This window comes from Leptonotus elevatus, chromosome 19, assembly GCF_054856555.1.
Source record: "Leptonotus elevatus isolate MCC_2025b chromosome 19, RoL_Lele_1.0, whole genome shotgun sequence".
Taxonomy (NCBI): domain Eukaryota; kingdom Metazoa; phylum Chordata; class Actinopteri; order Syngnathiformes; family Syngnathidae; genus Leptonotus; species Leptonotus elevatus.
Genome location: NC_141257.1, coordinates 16,438,613 through 16,462,201, shown reverse-complemented (window position 1 = coordinate 16,462,201; position 23,589 = coordinate 16,438,613). Strand labels below are relative to the sequence as shown.

Sequence of the window (23,589 nt, the reverse complement as noted above, 5' to 3'; positions counted from 1 at the left end):
CAAATTAGTAAGTATCAGTCTTAAAATGCTATTTTAACATGCATCTGCCTAATAAAATGCAACACTTTAAGTGTAAGTATTGATGGGCGAGTACCAGGTATCTGTGCCAATACCAGCCTTATTTAAAGGTTCTTTAATGTTTAGGCAATGTTGTTTTTTTAACATTTATTTGAGTAGGATTTGTATTCAATATTTTTCAATACATTCAAATGTAATTATCACACATAACACTTTTATTTTCCTACATTTAAGCACAGTGTTAATGTTTTTTGCAGACGCCTACAGTAATAAATACTAGTTTATTTTAGGAATAAACACCTATCTCCCTCATTTTTAGAACACTCCGCTCCACTGTGTTATGATGCTGGTCCAAATGATGGTACAGTGACATTTTTATTTATTTATTTTTGTGTCTGTATACAGGCAGTTACCCCTATATTTTCCTAATTCAATTTTATTATAATATATATAATAACAATAACGTTTTGTCATGATTACTGCATTACAACTGCAGTTGCAACTGTAATACCATTAATACGACAATCAATGACAATTATTCTACGTAAATCAGTGCTGAGTTTATATGGTGAACTATGTGTACTCAACCACACAAGAAAATAAAATTAAACGGGTTCCAAAACAGTTCATGACCACGTAGCTGTTGATGTTCTACCTTCGTGCTAGTCATCCTTCCGCAATCCTGGCTGACTTACTGCTCGTGAAAGCGTCTGATTATCCTTCTTTTACACACTTAAGTTTTAACAAAAGTTTGTGTATTCCTCGTCGTGTCAAAGCCAGGGGACACTGCCAAGCCATTAAGATCTGACAAATGTATAGAGCAGTGCTGCGGTCCCCTGTCCGTGTCCCCAATCCCCCCCGCGACCCCGCCCTATCTATTTTTTTTAATGCACCACATACACTCAGTAACATGCTTGGGAGGCGGGTGGATCGGAGCGTGGGAATATCATTTCCATCGGATTGGGGACCTGGGGGCGGCTGGGGCTTGGTTGGGGTGGGTGGCGGGGGTGGATGGGGGGCGGGGGGTGCGGGGGTTGGGGGCCGGTGGGGTGCCTGGCGGGCCTGCAGTGCCCCGTCCTGCTGCGTTGGGTCGGGGGCGCGGGCCGTGTTGGGGCGGGGGGCGCTCCTGCTCCTGGGTTTGCTCTCCGGCCGGTGGCCCTGGCGGGGGTCGTCCTTTGGCGCTGCCGCGGCCTGGGGGGCCCTGAGGTGTTGCGCTTGCTCTGTTCCGGCGGGGGTCGACGGCTTCCCTCTTTGGTGGAGATTTTCATGCATGCCAGATCCACCACACCAGCATCTACCGAAACTCAGACACAATCTGTTTCCTCCTCAGGTCATTGAATCGGTGGAGGCTGGTGTCTGCGGATCTCACGCGGCTTTGTCTGTCCTTCCTTCCTTTTCTCGGTCTCTCCTTTGGTCTCTTGAGGCCTCCCTGATTTTATGTTTTTTGGATTTGTTGGGGTCTGGATGTTTCTTGGGCTGGGGAGGAGTTCTGGTGGGGGGTGTCTGGTCGGTGCTGGATTTCACCTTCCTTGGTTTTCTTTGGTCCCCTCGGGTCTCCTGGTGTTCGGTTTAGGTGAACGGTATGAGATTTTTTCTAATAGGTTTTCTGGTGAGCTAACAAATACACGCACGCACGCACGCACAAAAAAAAAAAAAAGAAAAGAAAAGAGCAATGATGATGACATTTCCGAATGAACAATACTGAGCTCTTAGAAAAAAAAAAAAAAAAATGCTGACAAATGTTCGCGTTCTGGATGTTCTGTCATCTTTCGTTTCCCCCCGCAACTTTCAAGCGAGCCCAGGGGTAATTCAAAGTTGTTTTATGCGATGCGGGGGCGATATAGTTACGTTTTAGAGCAGAAACCGACACAATACTCCCGTTTTCATCCCTCCTCAGGCCGCGACACAATAGCTTGTTTGCTAGCATGCCGTGCCGGCAGATATAAGCAATGTGTCATTGGCTTGGAGCGATGTTGTGAATGAACTGTAACCAATCACATGAGTCACTGGCCGCATCGAGGATTGTGGGATTATTGTATGCAAATTGCATTTATATATATATGGCAATTCTTACCACTAAAAAGTGCATTTAGCAAGCTAGCTAGCTATGCTTACCCCACAAAAAAAGCATTTTCCCTGGAAGCCACAATTCACAGAACTAGGTGTCATTATTCAAATTCCCAAGTGTTATCTTATGTATTTTGTGTTATTCAGGCTACTGTAATATGTTGGAATACATTTTTGGGAGAAAGTTGGAATTGTTACTACATGACTAGCAGGAAGTGCTCAAATGTCATGTTGTGAGACCTCCAGGCTGAATTACATGTATTGGTATGTTTAATAAACAGTTAACTTTTCCTGAAATGTCTCCGCTATGTGGACCAACACACCAACAACACCAAGGAAACAGGTGATGCCGTGGATGAATCTGCTGCCCATGCAGTGAGGCCTCAAACTGCTAGCTCACAAGCTAGCAGGTAGCTAGTGTGTATATTTCAGACACTGGAGACTTTAAGCCGATACATTTTTACAGCACAGACATGTAGAGTGTGTAGACATAAGAAAGGTGTTAGATGTATTGGCATTTGAAAGAGAGTTGAAAATGAGCGGGGTGTTGTTTCAGCATTTTAAATCATTCAAATTTGGCAGGGTTGGTAACAACACTCTTCTCTGTGTAGAGCTCATGAGACATAGCTATTTTCCTGAGACAATTATTTTCACTTAACAGGGACTTATAGGGATAAATAATGCCCAGAGGAATGAAAAATGTAGAGTAGGCTGACCAGATTTTTAAAATTAAAAACCGGGACGCTACAGTTTCCCAAAAAATAAAAATACATTTTCCCAAATGTAATCGTTAGTCAATCTTCTGTTCGATGAAATGCGCTGATTTGGGGTGTGGGAGGAATCGCTAATGCTCATGCTCATGCTCATGTTGCACGCATTACCACATTAACGCTTGAACAAGAAAGCTCTGCTAGCGTTGTCTGACCACAGTAGGACTATATTTCCCATGATTCTTAGATGTGAAAGCATGACGTGGTTCTCGTTCCGGTCAATGCCTATAGCGATCTGGACGTTGATGTGATGCATTCCACAATACACATTAACGCCACCATTCTGGCAGGATAGGAATGTCGTCCGCTACTTTGAGTAAATGGCAAACACCACACTCTTTCAATGAGACAGCCACTAAAAGAAGAGGCAAAAGAAGAGTTGAGCATTCTACAGGCTACCAAAAAGAGCAACCAATGAGTAGTCAACGGATGATATTAGCCATAAACTGTGTGAAGAACAAGATGGTGGATTTGGGTCCTCCTCGTGGTGGTGGATATCGCCTGTGTAGCGATCACTTCATACAGGTGAGTCAATTACTGAATCAGCTCGTCATGTACATTTAGCATGATTGTATAGTTATTAAATGCTGACGAAAGACGTGATCGACCACTTTACACACAGCGGCTGTACCAGCAGATGCTCGCCTCCCAGGTTAGCCTGCCACCACACGCAAAATGTGGGGAAATAATCAGTTTTGTTTGTTTGTGCTGCTACAGTTTAATAGATATTACACAGTTCAATTTAATAACTGAACAACAGCATAAAGAAGACTTTTTATGCCATAAATGACGGTGACGCCAGCCGAATCAGTAGATGCTAAAATACCTTAATAACACAGCAAGACTTGCTTGAAACTGCTAACTTAAATGGCCTTTTGCCCACACATAAAGGGTAAATAAATCTGAATTGTACAAACTTGTAAAGCCTTTGTATGATCATATCCGCAAGCACTCACCAGTGTAAGTTCCTTGTACCAGCGTTGCGGAGTTGAAAAAAAGGAAGCACTGCTGGCGCTTCACTGGCAACGGTAATATCATCCAACCTGTCCATCTTGCGCAAAGTTGATATAAATGCTAGTTTTATCCCATTGGTCCCATTGTAAGTAATTTGGAAGGAAATATGACGGAGTTAAACAGTTAAATTCCCTTTTAATGGGTTTATTGTATGAATCACTATGGCAACTGTGTGACGGACATACACACGGCAAAAAAAAGGGACGCCGGGACAGGACCTGCGTAATATCGGGACAAAACAATGACGGCGGGACCCAAGGCGCAAAAAAAAGTACTGTCCCGACCAAAGCGAGATGTCTGGCCGCCCTGGCCACAAGAAACAGGACTTAATGGCTGAATGTTTGTACATGGAGAGAAAGTTCACTCACTCTAGGGAACAATTTGTCAACAAGACAAATATACAGGACCCTGTGTAGGAGGGATAAAGGATCATCCTTACCGTATGAAAATAGATTGCATTACACACAAAAAGCTGTTCATGAGACTTTTGGCACTTCCAACTTTAGAGTAATCTAAGCTGAAGAAGCCTTCATGTCCTGTTTTATAAAGATGTTTATCTAAATTAGAAACTTCTGAATGTCTTCTGGGGTGATATTCATATCATTTATTGATACTGTTTTAAGGTCTAAAAACTCTGGTGTTAAAAAGCTGTACTTGGTTCCTAGCAAATAAATAATTAAAATGGTGGGGAAATCAATCAGTGGTGTCTTGTGCCCTTCAGTTTATCTTCAGTTGGGAATTTCTCGCTCGGATATTTCCTCTTTAACAGCGCACTCGTCCTCCAGCCGCTCCTCTTCCTGGAAACACATGACAGATTTCCATCATTAACTCTTTGACTGCCAGACGTTTTCAGAAAAGGGATGCTGTGGGTGCCAGCCGATTTAAGCATTTTGACTGATCTTTCAAGGTCCACAGACTATTTTGTGTTTGGACTATGGAAACACACATACTACCAAATGAAAGATTGAACTCTCATCTTTCATCAGAAAAAAAGGTTTGTTTCTACCTTATTCCGTTGTTCAGTAATCAACAATAGAAAATGGTTAGTTTCATCCAAATGCTCTGTTTTGAAACAAAATACGGAGAAATCAAGCTTTTTGTGAAACGATATTATTTCATGCACTCTAGTGAATTTGACACCTTTTTTCCCCATCAATGATGCCACAAACACCTAACAGTGCTTTACTTCTGTAAAACACTACCCACCAACAATGAAAAAGTGTTTTTTGATAGCAAAATATGTTTATTTACATTCAACAGTGTAACAATTTGACACAACAATTTGGCAAACTATTTACAAATGTGTGCAACTGTGGTACTATTTACAATTATGTGGATGTTTTAACTACAGTTTTTCTTTTTGTGTAACACTTCCCTGCGTGCAAGGAGACGCAGCAGAATTTGCACAACAGATTAGTTTCACTGCGATTGCCCCTTCGCGTGCAGACGCTACACTTTCTTACCGGCCTTTTTTTCTGGGGAATAGCAAGTATATACTGCACTGTGTGTTTGGCCATGTTGCCATCAAGTCTACTATCAGGATCATGATACGGTTACGTTACGGTGTTGTTACGTCTGGCTTCCTCATGTCCTTCAGTTCCTATACCGGGTGGTAGATGTTCTGATCCATCTTATCCACTCCATTCATGGTGGCATCGTAGTCCAGAACCAGTGTCTTCTCCGTGATCAGACTGTACCCACTCCTCCGATGAATATGCATTGGACTCGGGGTACTCTTCATCGTCCGATTGAACGTCCGCCTGTGCAGAAGTGCTCGGTTGTGCTCCGCGTTTTCCGGGGTTAGCATCGCTAGCCGGTGAGGCTTTATGACGTGGTCATAGCCGCCGCATCAACGCTTCCAACTTCGGCGTCAACCTCGGACTCACCATTATCATCATCGTCGTCAACAATGTGCTCTTTAGCATTGGTCGATGCTTTTCGTCTTTGAAAAAAATGCTCAAGCGTGAGCTGCTTGCAACCGGTCGCCATTTTTGCTTCATCAGCCATTCTCCCCTCAACACTCTAGCTCCGCCTCACGTCTTCTACTGACGCCTACCCAATCTTGTCCAAAGAGAGTCATCGCTGCCATCTAGGGCCCAAAAATAGTCATTACACTAACTAGATCTGCTTGATACTTTCAGCACAGCTGGCCAAGGCTTTCCTCCACCCGTTTAAAAAAAAAAAACCAAAAAACATAGTGAACGTCTTTTAACGTCTTTGGCACCCCTCCGTAGGATTTTACTAAACGTTATTTAGGTTTTTGGCAGTAAAAGAGTTAAAAGCAGTTTGAAATGCATACACTAGAAGTGGACATACTTTTATCATATATACTAATCATCTTTTTGTGTTTGGCTCTTCGTAGTTCTAGTTGATGGGCAGTGTGAGAACGGCTGCTCGTCACAGGAGCTACGCTTCACGACATTGTTTTTGTATTCCATTTGTAAATAGATGCCTTATCGACAGTGTTGCCAAAGTTACCTTGAAAAAGTTACTCACAGTACTTTACTGATCACTTGCTTTAAAAAGTAACTAAGTTAGATTACAAGTTCCTTTAATAGTTACATTTAGCAGTTACCGATAATCCTGCTTAATTGAAAGTGCATTTTTAACTGACATTTAAGAACAATTTAGTTTTATTAAAAATAAAATGAAGACAACTTTTGGCTTGTCAGAAGTATAAACCCAATTTTAATTAGGTTGGAACATTGTTCAACATAAATGAAAACAATATGATTTCCAAATCATCTATCCATCCATCATCTGATTCGCTTCTCACGAGGGTTGATAATACACTACAAATACACAATATTTAATGTTCAAACTGATACACTTATTGTTTTTAGCAAATAATCATTAGTCTTCACTCTTAATCTGTCCTTTTACACTGGGGTCTCTATTGTCGTACTTTACGCTTCATAAAGCGCCACACATTTCCAATGAAATATCTGGACTGCAGGCTAGTACCCGCACTCAGTGATTTCTCTATATTCCTTGAATCTTTTGATGATATTATGGACCGTAGATGATGAAATCCCTGAATTCCTTGCAATTGTACGTTGAGGAACATTGTCCTTAAACTGTTGAACTATTTTAAGAGTGTACCGATACAACTTTTTCCACTTCCGATACAATACCGATATTGCAGCCTTGATTACTGTCCGATACTGATATCAATCTGATGCAATATCAGCAGGAATAATACATGCTTTGATTATTTATTTATTTATTTTTCCTATGAAATGTTAGAAGAGACTTGATCAAGTGATACTATTCAAAGAGCAATAAACAGCAACAGTAGGGATGAGAAAATATGACCCATTTACTTCAAACATGAGAAAATATGACCCATTTACTTCAAACACTTGGGTAACAAATTCAACCTCAAACATGAGAATGTATTGTACTTGAATAAAATAAATATAATAAAATATAAAAAATAAATGAAAGGAGCCAGAGGCTTGTTCCTTCGCCTCAGTAGTCTTCTAAAAATCCTCATGTTGGTGTTTGTCATGTTTTCTCAAATGTGTGATTAGCCTGTTATAACAAATTTTTCCAGACAATAAAATGTACAGAAACTATCACGATAAACGATAGTACTGTTGTTGTTTTTTTAAATGGCACTTTATGTAGTGAAGATGTTAGAGCAAAACAAAAGAATAATAATACTAATAGTACTTACATTTTTCTGAAGTGCATTTAAGTACATTTATGACTAAATTGAGAGTAGATGATAATTCTTTCAGTGCAGAGATTTTTGTAATGCAACACAGGTTGTTTTCCAACTGACCTAAACAAAAGCCCAAATAAATAAACCTTGTATAATGCATATAGACTGTCTGTCGTGTTTGAAAGGTATAGCGACTTCAAGCGGGCTGTCAGCTCCCTCGATGAGATAGACATTACACTGCTCTTGCTGTCTGGTACTCAAAACGGATATCTGGTGCTGGTCGCCAATATCTTATAAGTTTCTGCTGGGCGTAACAAATGTATGCAGAAGCAATTGTGCATAAACAAGTAATAATAGTATAAAAAGAGCACCATACACGATAGGTGTTAGCCAATGCGCAACTAGCATTAATGCTATTTGGCAATTAGCTATTAACTGGCATGTGGGACACGTGCGATCCAAACTGTTTAAACGGGTTTCAAAAGCCGTTCCACCCTCAGTGTTTATGTGTGCGCGTGTGCCAGCCACATTCGTGGTGTCAGCTTGCACAGTGGCGAGTAGGTTGAGTCAGCCTGGCTGACTGACAGAAGATGCAACAAAGCAGCACAAATGAATGTTGATTACTTAGGTAAACAAACACATGTAAATGACGTTTATTGAGTTTGAAAAAAATATTTTCCATTTTTCTCTAATCGAGCAATAAGATGATAGAGTAATTATCGAGACAGTCAAATGCGTGATGAGGTTTGTTGTATTAAACTTACCCCAATCTTTTCCACCACCGGAAATTTGTACATGACAAATGCAGTTGTTTTTCCCAAAATACATGGCTGCACTGAACCGCGAATTACTCCCAATTTGTATAATTTGTTCGATTAGTTAAAATTGTGCTAAAATAAAAATATGTACCGTTTTATTGTGTAATTATATCACTAACACGAAGAAGAAGAATGCCCATCACATGTATTCATAAAGATATTTGACACATATTCGGGTTGATTGATACCAGTTCATTCCAGTAAGCCACATTAGTCGTTTTTCTTCCCCCGGTCGCAAATACGATGCTGTATCTCAACAGCTTTCAACATTTACAATTTTTTATTTTATTTTAGTACTCTAGTCAGTATCTAGAAGCATTGTAGAAACGACGTGTTGAGTTGTAAACGTAATTAAACACATCATGCGGGAACTAGGCCGACAAGAAAGAATTATGCGGCAATGAACATGAACTCTCTTGTGGCGTACTTGTTAATGTTGTTGTAACAGGTGCTCGATTTGATCTCAATTTGAGATTTCTGATTTTTTTATTTAATTTTCTTGCTCCTAGTTGGGGGTTGGAAACAAGTCATTTTGTTTCACATGTTTATTGACGAATTGAACAGATATTGAACATAATAAATATAACAATTGGTTTTGCTATCATCTTCCTTTCACTGAAGATAATTTAATACTAACCTTTTCTTTATTAGATGCAGTGTTGAAATGTTGCTGGAAGTCAAATATGGGAGTTACAAGAAGTACATCAAACTGCAGTCAGATTTCACATATTCTGAATTCATCACTGAAGGCAAGTAATCATCTAGTATAGAAAGTGTCACAAAACAGGAGAGGTTCATGGTTTTATTGTACTCATTATTTGCCTACAATTTGTTCTCAATTATGCGGTACCAGTGCTTCTATTACCTTGTTTACGTTTGAGGTTTTCAAACTCAATCTCACATGCCGATAAATTTACATGAACTATGCTAACCTATGTTAAATAATTTTATTACCCAGCAGGAAATTCACCTAAACTGAGTAATGTGCTGCAAAGGTGATGTTGCCTTTTAGGTTTCTTTTATATGATCAAATTTTTAATAGTGTTGTGTATTTGTGATGGAAGGGTAGAGTATAGTGTTTGATTTTGGAGAGCTAGAAGGCTTTCTGCTCTATGGCTAATGTGAGCTGACTCATCTGTCAGGTTGTTTGTCGAGGGATGCAACCCAGCCATTTATCAAAGCAGCAGTAATTTGTTTTTTTTCTCCATCTAAGACACTTTTAATTGAATTAATTTGTTTATTAATGTTGTTTATTAATGTTGCCAAAAAGTTTTGTTTGATGAGACAACAAAAAGGAAAGGGAGGGAGGTTACAAGGATAAAAGGACAGTCAAGAATCAACATTGGCCCGCCTTTCCCTTACTGGCGTGAGCTCTAAGGCGACGCTATGCGCTGGTCCTTATGGGAATTCTGGTCTCCCTAAACACGTTGTCAAAACTACCGATACTTGAAAAGTATTGATACGTCGTATCCGGATACGATATCACTTTGTCATGGTATCGATAATATCGATAATGGTAGCGTTCCCACAGCGCAGTCTACTCGACAGTCGGCAGACAACCTCCGCAGCAAGGAGAGCCCACACCGTGACTTTGCTTGCTCAATTGCTGCATTTGTGTGGATAGTGCGGCGGCAGGAGGGCCAAACCAGCCAGTCTTGGTGGACAAGAAAAAGCTTGTTTTGTTATTAGCCATTAACCGCAGGCTCATGGTTAGCTTAGTCAATATGTACCTGTGTGTTACTTTGCTACTTGAAGTTGTCCTCCTAGCGTGTGTTTATTACATCGGTGCTCATTTGCAACTTGGAAGAGAAAATTCAGACTAGTGATACGACAAGCTAGACAGTCATTCATAGACTAGTGCACTTTCTAAACACTTATATGCCTTAATAGATATTTGCAATGTTCAATTTAAGCCTTTTAAAAATGTGTAGCTGAGTGCAACTGCAGCATTTGATGTTCATTTTTACTAATAGTTAATTTTTTGTGTAGTTTACTACCTAAAAATATTGTTGATTGTTATTTACACTTGTGTAGTTTGCCTCAAAATATAGTTCTGATTTTGATCAACTTTTTTCCTTATGTTTCTGTGTGTGTGTTTTAAAAAAAATCTCAAACAACCAAAAATGTTGTAATTGTGGCAATTTTTGTATGATGTATTCTTTCATTTGTGTTATTTATAAATTATTTGCAGGTGAAAAAGTGATCTAAAAGTGTTTTTTTTATTTTCTGATGATTAATTATTGTATTTAATTGATTATTTGCGGTTATGTTAACTCTTTGACTGCCAACCATTTTCAGAAAAGAGAACATGTGGGTGCCAGCTGATTTAGAGCATTTTGACTGATCTTTCAAGGTCCACAGAAAATTTTGTGTTTGGACTATGAAAACACAGATACTACCAAATGAAAGATTGAACTCTTATCTTTCATCAGAAAAAAAAGTTTGTTTCTACTTTATTCAGTTTTTCAGTAATCAACAATAGAAAATAGGTTCACCCAAATGCTCTGTTTTGGTCCAAAATACGTAGAAGTCAAGCTTTTTGTGAAATTATATTATTTCATGCACTCTAGTGAAGTTGACACCTTTTTTTCCATGAATGATGCCACAAACACCTAAACAGTGCTTTACTTCTGTAAAACACTACCACCAACAATGACAACGTGTTTTTTGATAGCAAAATAAGTTTATTTACATTCAACAGTGTAACAATTTGACAAAACAATTTGGCAAACTATTTACAAATGTGTGCAACTGTGCATGTGTGGTACTATTTACAATTGTGTGGATGTTTCAACTACACAGTTTTTCTTTTTGTGGGGTATATTGTGTAACACTCCCCTGCGTGCAAGGGGACGCAGCAGGATTTGCACCACAGATTAGTTTCACTGCGATTGCCCCTTCGCGTGCAGACCCTACACTTTCTTGCCGGTATATACTGCAGTGTGTGTTTGGCCATGTTGTCATCAAGTCTATTCTCAGTATCATGATATGGTGACCTGGTGTTACGTCTGGCTTCCTCATGTCCTTCAGTTCCTATACCGGGTGGTAAGAGATGTTCTGATCCATCTTATCCACTCCATTCATGATGGCATCGTAGTCCAGAACCAGTGTCTTCTCCGTGATCAGACTGTACCCACTCCTCCGATTAATATGCATTGGACTCAGGGTACTCTTCATCGTCCGATTGAACGTCCGCCTGTGCAGAAGTGCTCGGTTGTGCACCACGTTTTCCGCCGTTAGCATCGCTAGCCGGTGAGGCTTTACGACGTGATCGAAGCCGCCGCGTCAACGCTTCCAACTTCGGCGTCAACCTCGGAGTCACCATCATCATCATCAATGTGCTTTTTAGCACTGGTCGATGTTTTTCGTCTTTGAAAAAAATGCTCAAGCGTGAGCTGCTTGCAACCGGTCACCATTTTCGCTTCCTCAGCCATTCTCCCCTCAACACTCTAGCTCCACCTCACGTCTTCTACTACTGACTCCTACCCGATCTTGTCCAAAGAGAGTCTTCGCTGCCATCTAGTGCCCATAAATAGTCATTATACTAATTCGATTTGCTTGATACTTTGACCACAGCTGGCCAAGGCTTTCCTCCACCCGTTTCCATTAAAAAACATAGTTAACGTCTTTTAACGTTTTTGGCGGCACTCATTTGGATTTTACTAAACGTTATTAAACGTTTTTGGCGGTCAAAGAGTTAATACAAATATTTTTCTTTGCATTTTTAAAGTATTTGTCTTTTTTATCTCCACGGTATTGAAAATGGTATAGAGTATTTTCCGTACAAGTATCGATATCGAGTTTGAAATTTTAGTATCGTGACAACCCTACTGCAAACATAATAATGAATCATAAACATTTTGAATAAACAATGTTTATTTTATTTTTGTGGTATAATATAGACCAAATGCTTAAAATAGTGGCTTTTTTATTACTTGTGCATGCACAAGTCACTACCCTGTGGCATTATGGGAAAAAAGGGTAAGTACGTTTGAACGTATATGCAAATACATTCAGACGTACTTGCAAATACATTTGAGCGTATTTGCCAGTCAAAAAAGTTTCACCATATTGGCAGTTGCACACTTTTGAACTTCAGTGACAGTCTAGAAGCAGACAGTATCAGTGACCTATTGCATTGTGCGATATTGCCATCCTTTTCTTCTGGAGAGAGGAGATGGGAGAAGAAGAGACATAGATGTTGGGAAGAGGAGCGGAAGAATGCAGTGTTTTGAGTGCTCTCAGGATGCTTTTCATAGGTTGGCAAGCCTTCTGGTGCCAACATACATTTTATATGATCGTCAAGTAGCACATTGTTAATTTGTGTTGAGGCATTTATTGGTCAGAAGCGGCCTGTATCTGCTGCCATGTGATGCACAAAGAAACTGAGAGACAGAATGAACCCTAGGTGGCAACAAAGACCAGTTTTAATACTGTTTGGACTCATATTACCACAAAACAGCACATCTGCCTCAATAAATGTACACTGTAAAGGAATCTCAACATATGACATCACCTGTAGTTTATTCAGATTAGAGTGATTTTATAGAGCATATAAGCAGATTCAGTCTTTTTTTCTTACTTTTTTTCTTACTTTATTGCCCATCAAATTAATAATTAGTACAGACTCATAAGTAAAAAGAAAAAAAAAGGAAAAAAGGCACATATTCAGCCAGCGATGCCAAACTATAAAGTTCAAAATGACATTTTAAAAGAGTTAAATAAAAAAAGTTAAAATCATTATCTGGAAAGGTACTGGGAAGAAGAGGGGCTTGGCTAATCACCTGGTTAATCACTAAAATCCGGATTTTGCAAATTGTTGCATTAGTGTACATATAACCACATTGCGGTAAGATAACGTTGCATTGAGCACAAACTCACACACACAAACTCACGCACGCACGCACACACACACACACACACACACACACACACACACACACACACACACACACACACACACACACACACACACACACACACACACACACACACACACACACACACACACACACACACACCCACCCACCCACCCACCCACCCACCCACCCACCCACACACACACACACACACACACACACACACACACACACACACACACACACACACACACACACACACACACACACACACACACACACACACACAATATGGGACAATGTCATTGCTGTCTGTGGGACCAAAAAGCACATACAACACGGCCAGTTTCCTTTGCCCAGTTTCCTTTGAGTTGAATAAATGCAAACTGTACTACACAATTTTTTCCGTTTGTCTTTTAGATTTCAGAACAAACTGCCGCAAACTGCTTATGTGACAGAAAATATTTCTGAACACTTTTGCAGTCACAATGCCACTATTCAGCCTGAAGAACATTAGATTTAGGTTGAAGAAGTGTGCCCCCCCAAAAAAAATGTTATGCCCCCCCTGTAATTTCTTTCTGCATGAATTACTGTGTGGAGGTGTGGGGAAATACATACAAAACAAATACAGAGCCAATATTTATCCTGCAGAAAAAAAGCAATAAGAATAATAAATAAACCCACCTACAGGTAACCAACCAAACCAACTCTACATCAAATTTATTACATTCAAATTTAAGGATCTGGTTGACTATAAAACAATCCAGGTCATATATAAAGTTAAAAATCAGCAGTTACCAAATAGCATCCAAAGGTTTTTTCAACTGAGGGAAAGCACACATCATTTAAGAGGAATCTTTATGTTTAAAAAACAACCAGTTAGAACTACTATGAAGCTTCACTGTGTCTCAATGAAAGGAGTTACACTATGGAACAGCTGCAGTGATGAACTGAAATCATGTAAAACAATAGGTAGGTTTAAATATATCTTTAAAACTGAAATATTAAACAGATGCAGAGCAAAAAAAGAATAGAAAATAAAATAAAATTAACATCATCATAATTGTTTTGTATCCAGTGATGTCAATTTCTTAATTTTTACTTAAATTTTGTGTTTTATGTTATTTGTCTAATTTTGCTGTTACTGTTAATGCATTTGCAGTAACAGTCGTTTTACTTCTTCCTACACCCTTTTCGAAGAGAATCTTTTTCTTTTTTTTATTGAATACTGATATAACAAAAATGATTTCATAGCTAATATACAGTATATATATATATATATATATATATATATATATATATTGTGTATGTACATGTATGTATGTATTTCTTTTCTTTTCGAATAAAGTTTGTCTATCTAAAGTCTAAATCATACCAAACAAGAGTCACAAAGAGAAAGAAATCAATACAATTTTAGCCTAGGGTCACCATATTTTCTTTTTCAAAAAAGAGGACACTCGACCCAGCCTCGAGATACTTAAATGATACTCAAAAGTTCATTCAAAGATGCCATTCATTAGAACTATTTGAACGTATGCCTCCTCTGTATGGGTAGAAAATAAAACAAAAAACATAACTCTCTTTTGAATTGACAAATGAATATATATTGACACAGAATATATAATGACACAGTGTTGGAAGCCAATTTAAATTGGTCGAGCGGGGATGGTACCAGTGCGGCAGCTCAATGCTTTACTACTACTGTACAGCTAAAGTCCTGTGCTGCTGTTACAGGTCAGAACAATATTTGAACGCTAAGGAAGTGAGGTACGGAAAACTGACCTACTCTTATCTTTTAGACACACAAAACCCGCCTTTCTTTTTTCCCTACACCCATCCTGATCGACTTGGGAGACTCCTGCTTGCCGCACAATGTAAACCAGCCCTACCTACCTGACGCTTGCACGGTTTCAGTCCAGAAGCTTCTGTAAAATGTGTAAATGTTGTTGTGCGACTTTGGTAAGCGCCCTGCTTGCCTGTCTGTGTGGGAGCATTTCTGCCAACAGACAGTCAGCAGAGCAGTGCCGACATATTGCTTAAACAATGGAAATCCGGCCCTAATTGAAGACTGGCAGGCATGAGAACTGTGGGGCTGTGGGCCGGTGGGGTGCCTGGTGGGCCTGCCGCGCCCCGTTCTGCTGCGTTGGGCTTAAAGTTAAAGTACCACATAGCGCCCGGGAATAATTGGTGGAGGCTGATGTCTGTGGATCTCACTCAACTTCATCTTTCCTTCCTTCCTTCCTTTTTTCAGTCTTTTCTTTGGTCTCTTGAGGGCTCCCTAATTTGTTGGAATTTAGATGTTTCCGGGATTGGTGAAAGTTTCTGTTTTGTAACCCTGTGGGTAGTAAGTGGTGTCTGCTTGGTGCTGGATTTCACTTGTATTTATTTTCTTTGATCCTTTCTGGGGTCTCCTGACAACTTCACAACTCTAGCGGGATTCTGAAGTCTTCGGTTTAGGTGAAGGGTATGGGATTTTTAATAGGTTTTAGGTGAATTATTGAGCACAAACTCACGCGCAAACGCACACACACACACACACACACACACACACACACACAATAATTTACATTATAATTTAATAATTTAAATATGAAAACAAAATTTTCAGTTTTACTAAAATTAGGTTGATGCAAAAATTAGTACACCCCACAGAACGTTTCTGGAGCAAAGACCAAAAAACCCAAATTTTAGACTAGATATATATATATATATATATATATATATATATATATATATATATATATATATATATATATATATATATATATATACACATGAGTCTCATAATTAATTACACAGGTGTCAAGCGCACACATTTGACTATAAATGGGGTGTTTCCTATTTTATGCTGTTAGCAATGGCACCACATGGAAGAGAAATATCACAAGATCTGAGAAAGAAAATAATTTTTTTACACAGCAAAGTTGAAGGCTACAAGAAAATCAACAAAGCTTTACTCATCAGTCAGAATACTGTAGCAAAAGTGGTACAACAATGTAAAAAAGATGGAACTGCAACCATCTCACAGAGACGTCCAGGTTAACAACTCAACAGCAGCGTCTTCTGATGAGAAGGGTGGAAGAAAATCGACATGTAAGTTCGCTGCAGTTATCTAAGGAAACAGAAAGCCAAACTGGGGTGACTATTTCCCATGACAAAATATGGCGTACACTGCAGAGGAATGGCATGCATGGGTGCCGTCCACGGAGGAAGCCTCTCCAAAAGCCCAGGCACAAAAACGCACGCTTAGAGTTTAGCAGGGCCCATGATGAGGAATACAAGGAAAAATGTGTGGTGCCTACAGTGAAACATGGTGGTGGCAGTGTCCTCATGTGAGTTTGCATGAGTACTGCTGGTGTCGGGAAGCTGAATTTCATTAATGGCATCATGAATTCACAGCTATATTGCTCAATACTGAAAGAAAAGATGCTGCCATCACTCAGTGCCCTTGGTTGTCGTGCACTTTTCTAACATGATAATGATCCTAAGCACACATCTAAGGCCCCTGTTGAATTTCTGAAGAAGAACTGGGTGAAAGTGATTCAGTGGCCAAGTATGTTTCCTGATCTGAACCCAATTGAACACCTATGGGGAATTCTAAAGAGGAAAGTTGAGCATCACTCTCCATCCAGCATCCAGTCTCTAAAAGAGGCCATTCTTGAAGAATGGAAAAAGATTGATGCAACAAAAGGTTACCAGCTTGTTCATTTTATGCCTAAAAGCTGTGCTGTGATTAAAAAGTCATGGAGGCCATACAAAGTACTAGATTTAGTCATTTTTGTTGAGAGGTATACTCATTTTTGCATCACCCTTATTTGGGTAAAACTGAAAAATGTGTAATCTAATTTATTATATTAACCTTACTTTAATGTTATAAGTTAACCAGATGTATATTAAACTTGGTCTTGCTAACATTTTGGAAATTGTGTTTTTATTGAGATATTGTTTAGAATGTTACAATTCAAAGGGTGTATATATATATATATATATATATATATATATATATACATACAGTGCTGCTCAAAAGTTTGTCAACCTCTTGAGCAATTTTGATTTTCCCATTATTTAAACCTGATTTTGTTATTTAATCTGAACCATTACATTTTATATGAAATAACAGGTGTAGGTTTAGCATTTTAATGCATTGTTCTTTAAAAAAAAATAATTAATTGTGTAGTCAAAATTTAATTAAAAATAGTTTTTGGTCAATTCATGTAGGTGCAAAAGTAAGTGAACCCTGAACTGCATTGCTTAAGACAAGCTGTCAAGTAGGATCAGGTAGGACAAATTGGTAGCTAAACTAACCACTGAAATGGACCAATGAAATTAGAGGTTTAGTAAAGAAATTGCGCATCACTGACTGAAACAGAGACAAAACCACGTCACTTTAGCCTTACCCAGGTGAACCCATACAGGTCAGTCATGCTGAGAGGAAGAGAAACCTCAGGAGACCTCAGGAAGTGGGTAGTGACAGCACATCTGTCTGGGGAAAGCTATAAAGTCATATAAAAATAATTTTGCTTCATCATTCCACTGTGAAGCAGATCATCTGCAACTAGAGAACACTGAAAATTACTACAATCCAGCCTAGAAGTGGACGACCTTGTTTGGACGTAGTTATTATTGCAAAAGAAGGTGCAATGTCTGATGACGTGAGAGGTTCACATACTTTTGCACCCATGAAATCTGAGTTTTTCTTGAATCAACAACTTTTGCTCGATAATGAATGACAATATTATCATTCTTTTTCATTATTTTCAATGTCAGCATTGTAGATTGGGGTATGACTAAAAATTTAATAAGGTTATTTTAATATTTTATACAAAAAATCTGACCATGCCTGCAGTATTCACAAACTTTTGAACAGTACTCTCTCTCTCTATATATATATATATATATATTTGTATGTATATATATATATATGTGAATACTTTCTTCCTGAAGAGGCAGGAACATAGGGTGACCTACAAGAGTGAAGGTAGGAGTACACAAGTAGACTACATCTTGTGTAGACAATGTAATCTGCAGGAGATCAGCGACTGCAAAGTAGTGGTAGGTGTGAGTGTAGCCAGACAGCATAGGATGGTAGTGTGTAGGATGACTCTGGTGGTGAGGAAGACAAAGACGGCAAAGGCAGAGCAGAGGATGAAATGGTGGAAGCTGAAAAAGTAAGAGTGTTGTATGACTTTCAGGAAGGAGTTGAGACGGGCTCTAGATGGTCAGGAGGTGCTTCCAGGTGATGTTTAGCAAATGTGATCAGGGAGACAGGTAGGACAGTCCTTGGTGTGTCATCTGGAAGGAAAGGGGATAAAGAGACTTGGTGGTGGAATGAGGAGGTGCAGAAGTGGATCCAGAGAAAGAGGTTAGCTAAGAAAAAGTGGGATACTGAGAGGACTGAAGAAAATAGAAAGGAGTACTGGGAAATGCAGCGTAAGGTGAAAGTAGAAGTGGTAAAGGCCAAACTAGGGGCTCACGATGACTTGTATGCTCGGTTGGACAATAAGGAGGGAGAGACTGATCTATACAGTTTTGGCAAGGCAAAGAGACAGAGATGGGGAGGACGTTGAACAGGCTAGGGTAGGGTTGTAAAGGATAGGGATGGAAGTGTGTTGAGAGATGCCAGCAGTGTGATGGGAAGATGGAAAGAGTACTTTGAAGAGTTGATGAATGAGGAAAATGAAAGAGAACGAAGCGTAGAAGAGGTGACTGTTATGGACCAGGAAGTAGCAAAGATTAGTAAGGATGAAATGAGAAAGGCATTGAAGAGGATGAAAGGCACTCGGTCCTGATTATATACCTGTGGAGGTATGGAAGTGTCTAGGAGAGGTAGCAGTATAATTTCTGACTGGGTTGTTCAACAGAATATTAGATAGTGAGAAGATGCCTGAGGAATGGAGGAAAAGTGTGCTGGTGCCCATTTTTAAGAACAAGGGAGACGTGCAGTTGTGGCAACTACAGAGGAATAAAGCTGATGAGCCACACAATGAAGCTGTGGGAAAGAGTAGTTGAAGCTCGACTGAGGGCAGAGGTGAACATTTGTGAGCAGCAGTATGGTTTTATGCCAAAAAAAAGAGTACCAGAGATGCAGTATTTGCTTTGAGGATGTTGATAGAGAAGTACAGAGAAGGTCAAAAGGAGCTGCATTGTGTCTTTGTAGATCTGGAGAAAACTTACGACAGGGTGCCCAGAAAGGAACTGTGGTCTTTTATGAGGAAGTCTGGAGTAGCAGAGAAGTATGTTCAAGTGGTGCAGGACATGTATGAGGACTGTAAGACAGTGGTGAGGTGTGCAGTAAGTGTGACAGAGGAGTTCAAAGTGGAGGTGGGACTACATCAGGAATGAGATCTGAGCCCCTTCTTGTTCACTATGGTAATGGACAGGATGACAGACGAGGTTAGACAGGAATCTCCATGGACTATGATGTTTGCAGACGACATTGTGATCTGTAGTGAGAGCAGGGAACAGGTGGAGGAGAAGCTAGAGACATGGAGGTTTGCCCTGGAAAGGAGGGGAATAAAGGTTAGCCGTAGCAAGACGGAGTATCTGTGCGTGAAAGGGAGGGACCCAAGTGGAAGAGTGATGTTACAGAGAGAAGACTCAAAAAAAGTGGAGGAGTTTAAGTATTTAGGGTCAACAGTACAGAGCAATGGAGAGTGTGGAAAAGAAGTGAAGAAGCGTGTGCAGGCAGGCTGGAACGGGTGGAGAAAAGTGTCAGGTGTGATGTGTGATAGAAGAGTTTCAGCTAAAATGAAAGGAAAGGTTTATAAAACTGTGGCGAGACCAGCAATGTTGTTTGGTCTGGAGTCACTGAGGAAAAGACAGAAGGCAGAGCTGGAGGTGGCAGAGATGAAGATACTGAGGTTCTCTTTGGGAGTGACCAGGATGGATAGAATCAGCAATGAATACATCAGAGGGACAGCACATGTTAAAGGCTTTGGAGATAAAGTCAGAGAGGCCAGACTGAGATGGTATGGACATGTCCAGAGGAGAGATAGTGAGTATATTGGCAGAAGGATGCTGAGTATCCAAATACCAGGCAGGAGGTCTAGAGGAAGATCAAAGAGGAGGTTTATGGATGTAGTTAAAGAGGACATGAAGGTAGTTGGTGTGAGAGCAGAGGATGCAGAGGACAGGGTTAGATGGAGGCAACTGATTCGCTGTGGCGACTCCTGAAGGGAAAAGCCGAAAAGGAAAAGAAGAAGATATTGTTTAGAATGTTACTTTTCAAAGGGTGTGTGTGTGTGTATATATATATATATATATATATATATATACAGTGCTGCTCAAAAGTTTGTCAACCTCTTGAGCAATTTGGATTTTCCTATTATTTCAACCTGATTTTGTTATTCAATCTGAACCATTACATTTTATATGAAATAACAGGTGTAGGTTTAGCATTTCAATGCATTGTTCTTTTTTTTTATGAATTGTTTAGTTAAAATTTTATTAAAAAGAATTGCATTGCTTAAAACAAGCTGTCAAGTAGGATCAGGTTGGACGGATTGGTAGCTAAACTAACCACTGAAATGGACCAATGAAATGAGAGGTTTAGCAAAGAAATTGCGAATCACTGACAAACAGAGAGAAAACCACGTCACTTTAGTTTTACCCAGGTGAACCCATACAGGTCAGTCATGCTGAGAGGAAGATAAATCTCAGGAGACCTCAGGAAGTGGGTAGTGACAGCACATCTGTCTGGGGAAATCTATAAAGTCATCTAAAAAAATTTTTAGCTTCATCATTCCACTGTGAAGCAGATCATCTGCAAATAGAGAACACTGAAAATTATTACAATCCAGCCTAGAAGTGGACGACCTTGTTTGGATGAAGTTATTGCAAAAGAAGGTGCAATGTCTGATGAAGTGAGAGGTTCACATACTTTTGCACCCATGAAATCTGAGTTTTTCTTAAATCAACAACTTTTGCTCGATAATAAATGACAATATTATCATTATTTTTCATTATTTTCAATGTCAGCATTGTAGATTGGGGTATGACTAAACATTTAATAAGGTTATTTTAATATTTTATAAAAAAAATCTGACCATGCCTGCAGGATTCACAAACTTTTGAACAGTACTCTCTCTCTCTCTCTCTCTCTCTCTCTCTCTCTCTCTCTCTCTCTCTCTCTCTCTCTCTCTCTCTCTCTCTCTCTCTCTCTCTCTCTCTCTCTCTCTCTCTCTCTCTCTCTCTCTCTCTCTCTCTCTCTCTCTCTCTCTCTCTCTCTCTCTCTCTCTCTCTCTATATATATATATATTACACATTTAAATAAAATGTTACTTTCTGTAATTGTAAAGGATTTATTGAGCAATATTTTGGAAATGTATGTATGTTTTCAGGTGTCTGACTATTTGTAGCAAAAGATAAGATGGATACGATATCTTGCAAATTATATTCATAAAGAGGGAAATATTTATTTGTATAAGCAAGGCTATAAGAAGTTTGTATCAGTCGTTGTTTGATTTAAAAATGCCATAAGTTTATAAATCATTTCCATTGTGTTGAGGAGTGAGTAGCTTTTTCCATGTCTATACATTTTCATTAAAGTGTTGCTTTCTGCAGCTCGGCTTATTATTTTATATTATTATAGTTTCTACCCTGTGTAGGGGTTGCTTAAAATACTGTAGAGCTCAATTATTGGCTGTATGTATACTTCTGTTAAGAGGGTTATTCGACATGAGCAAGGCCTAAAGAAATGGACCCTCAGGCAGCTGGGACACAAACAGTAATCACACACTACTGTTTACTCCACAAATTGGCTCCTGAGAGGCGAATGGGTGTCCGTATCGTCTAGTTAAAGTGATTGAAGTGACTTCTAGCTATTGATTTTTCCTTCATCATCTGCCTGGACACCCTTGACCATGTTCTGTCGTCCCAGAAGGCTAGTTTAGCTGCTCTTGCTTGCCTTTAAATTCACATTAAACTGTGGTTAAATGTCGGTCATGTCTGAAAGACAACCACCATTGATGGAGTTATCATGCCTTCAGGACCTCAAAAGGCTTGAGTAAAAAGCAGAGTATTAGGTTAAAAAACAAGGTTTTCCAAGCGTAAGACACGATAAAAACTAAACTAAGGTATGTCTTCAAATAAATCTCTATTAGACGTCGGGTGAATTGACCACTTAAAGTAATAAATGCCACTCCTGAAATAGACACCTCAGTATTCCCCTTTCAGTAGCTCCTTACAGCTGCTGTAAACAAACAACCTAACAGAGCATCACTGGAGCACTCATTTATTTAATTCCAAATGAAACGAAGACCGAATAAACTTCCACAATAACAGAGGCTGGATGGCTGTAGAGTGTAAGCGAGAAGTGTTTTGTTATTTTCTACCACAGCGTTCATGTATCAGCATGAGAAAAACATGCGAGTGCTAAGTTGACGGAGGTAAAACACAACTCAGCAAAATACTACACTCACAAAATAGGCTTGAAAGTCACCAACCCTTCAGTATGTTATCATTGGAACTTTATAAACAACCAGAATTTTAACAAAACTAAACATTTAAGTTTGATCTCTAATACTTAGCAGAGCTTTTTTTTTTACAAATTGAGAGCATGTACAGTACATGGTCTATCCCTACATATACTGTACATATGCAGGGCTCCTGACTAACATTTTTTTCCTAGGAGAACAGTAGCCCCTAATTTAGGTCTGCACATGGTAAATATTCACATTCCACTCCATTTTCACTTTATTACTGACAAATACTACAAAATCTTCCCTGGAATTAACCTACCAAAAAAAGAAGTAATACAAATTATTAAAGCTACAAAGTTGCTCCCCAAAGAAAGTCATTGATTTGCAAAACTGCTCCACACAGAATATTTAGTGGTGCAACGGATCACAAAAGTCACGGTTCGGATTGGATCACGGATTTGAGTTACTGATCGGATCGCTTTTCGGATCAGCAAAAACAAAAAGATAAATCAATAGAACTTTGGTCTTTCAAAAAGTCTTAACATGGTTGTTCAGGATTTAGGAACACAACTTTAAGTGCAATATGAGGCAGGATACATACTTATGTTACACATGGTCCATGTATAAAATAACAAGGTATTAATGGCTTTAAGCAGATCAATGTAAAAATTTTGTCCAAAATATCTTTGCAATAGCTGTTTTATTTAACCATTTTCAAACATCTTCTAATTAGCAGATTAACACCTTAACTGTTCAACAATAGGTACTCCTGCTGGCTAGTTTCATACTGGATTTGGGTTTGAATTTCCCGTCATCAGTTTGCGGATGTGAAGTCATGCGCATTCTCGCAACATTCCATTCAGGGTAAACATCGCCTTATTTTCCTCGGTGATAATATAACCTATTGTATCGACAGCATGCTAGCGGATTGTGAACGTCTACATGTTGTGTTTAAAT

The 23,589-nt window shown here is 39.2% G+C and overlaps 1 protein-coding gene across 2 annotated transcripts in view; it reads right to left on the bottom strand.

Annotated features, from left to right (window-relative positions):
• Positions 1 to 3,300: 3,300 nt before the first annotated feature.
• Positions 3,301 to 23,589, bottom strand: part of phf14 (PHD finger protein 14) — a 157,751-nt gene continuing 137,462 nt past the window's right edge. For both annotated transcript variants that reach the window (XM_086062105.1, XM_086062106.1), the window contains exon 18: positions 3,301 to 4,666. In XM_086062105.1, the coding sequence (XP_085918231.1) occupies positions 4,598 to 4,666 (69 nt within the window). In that variant the 3' untranslated portion in view covers positions 3,301 to 4,597. The remainder of the gene's footprint in view (positions 4,667 to 23,589) is intronic.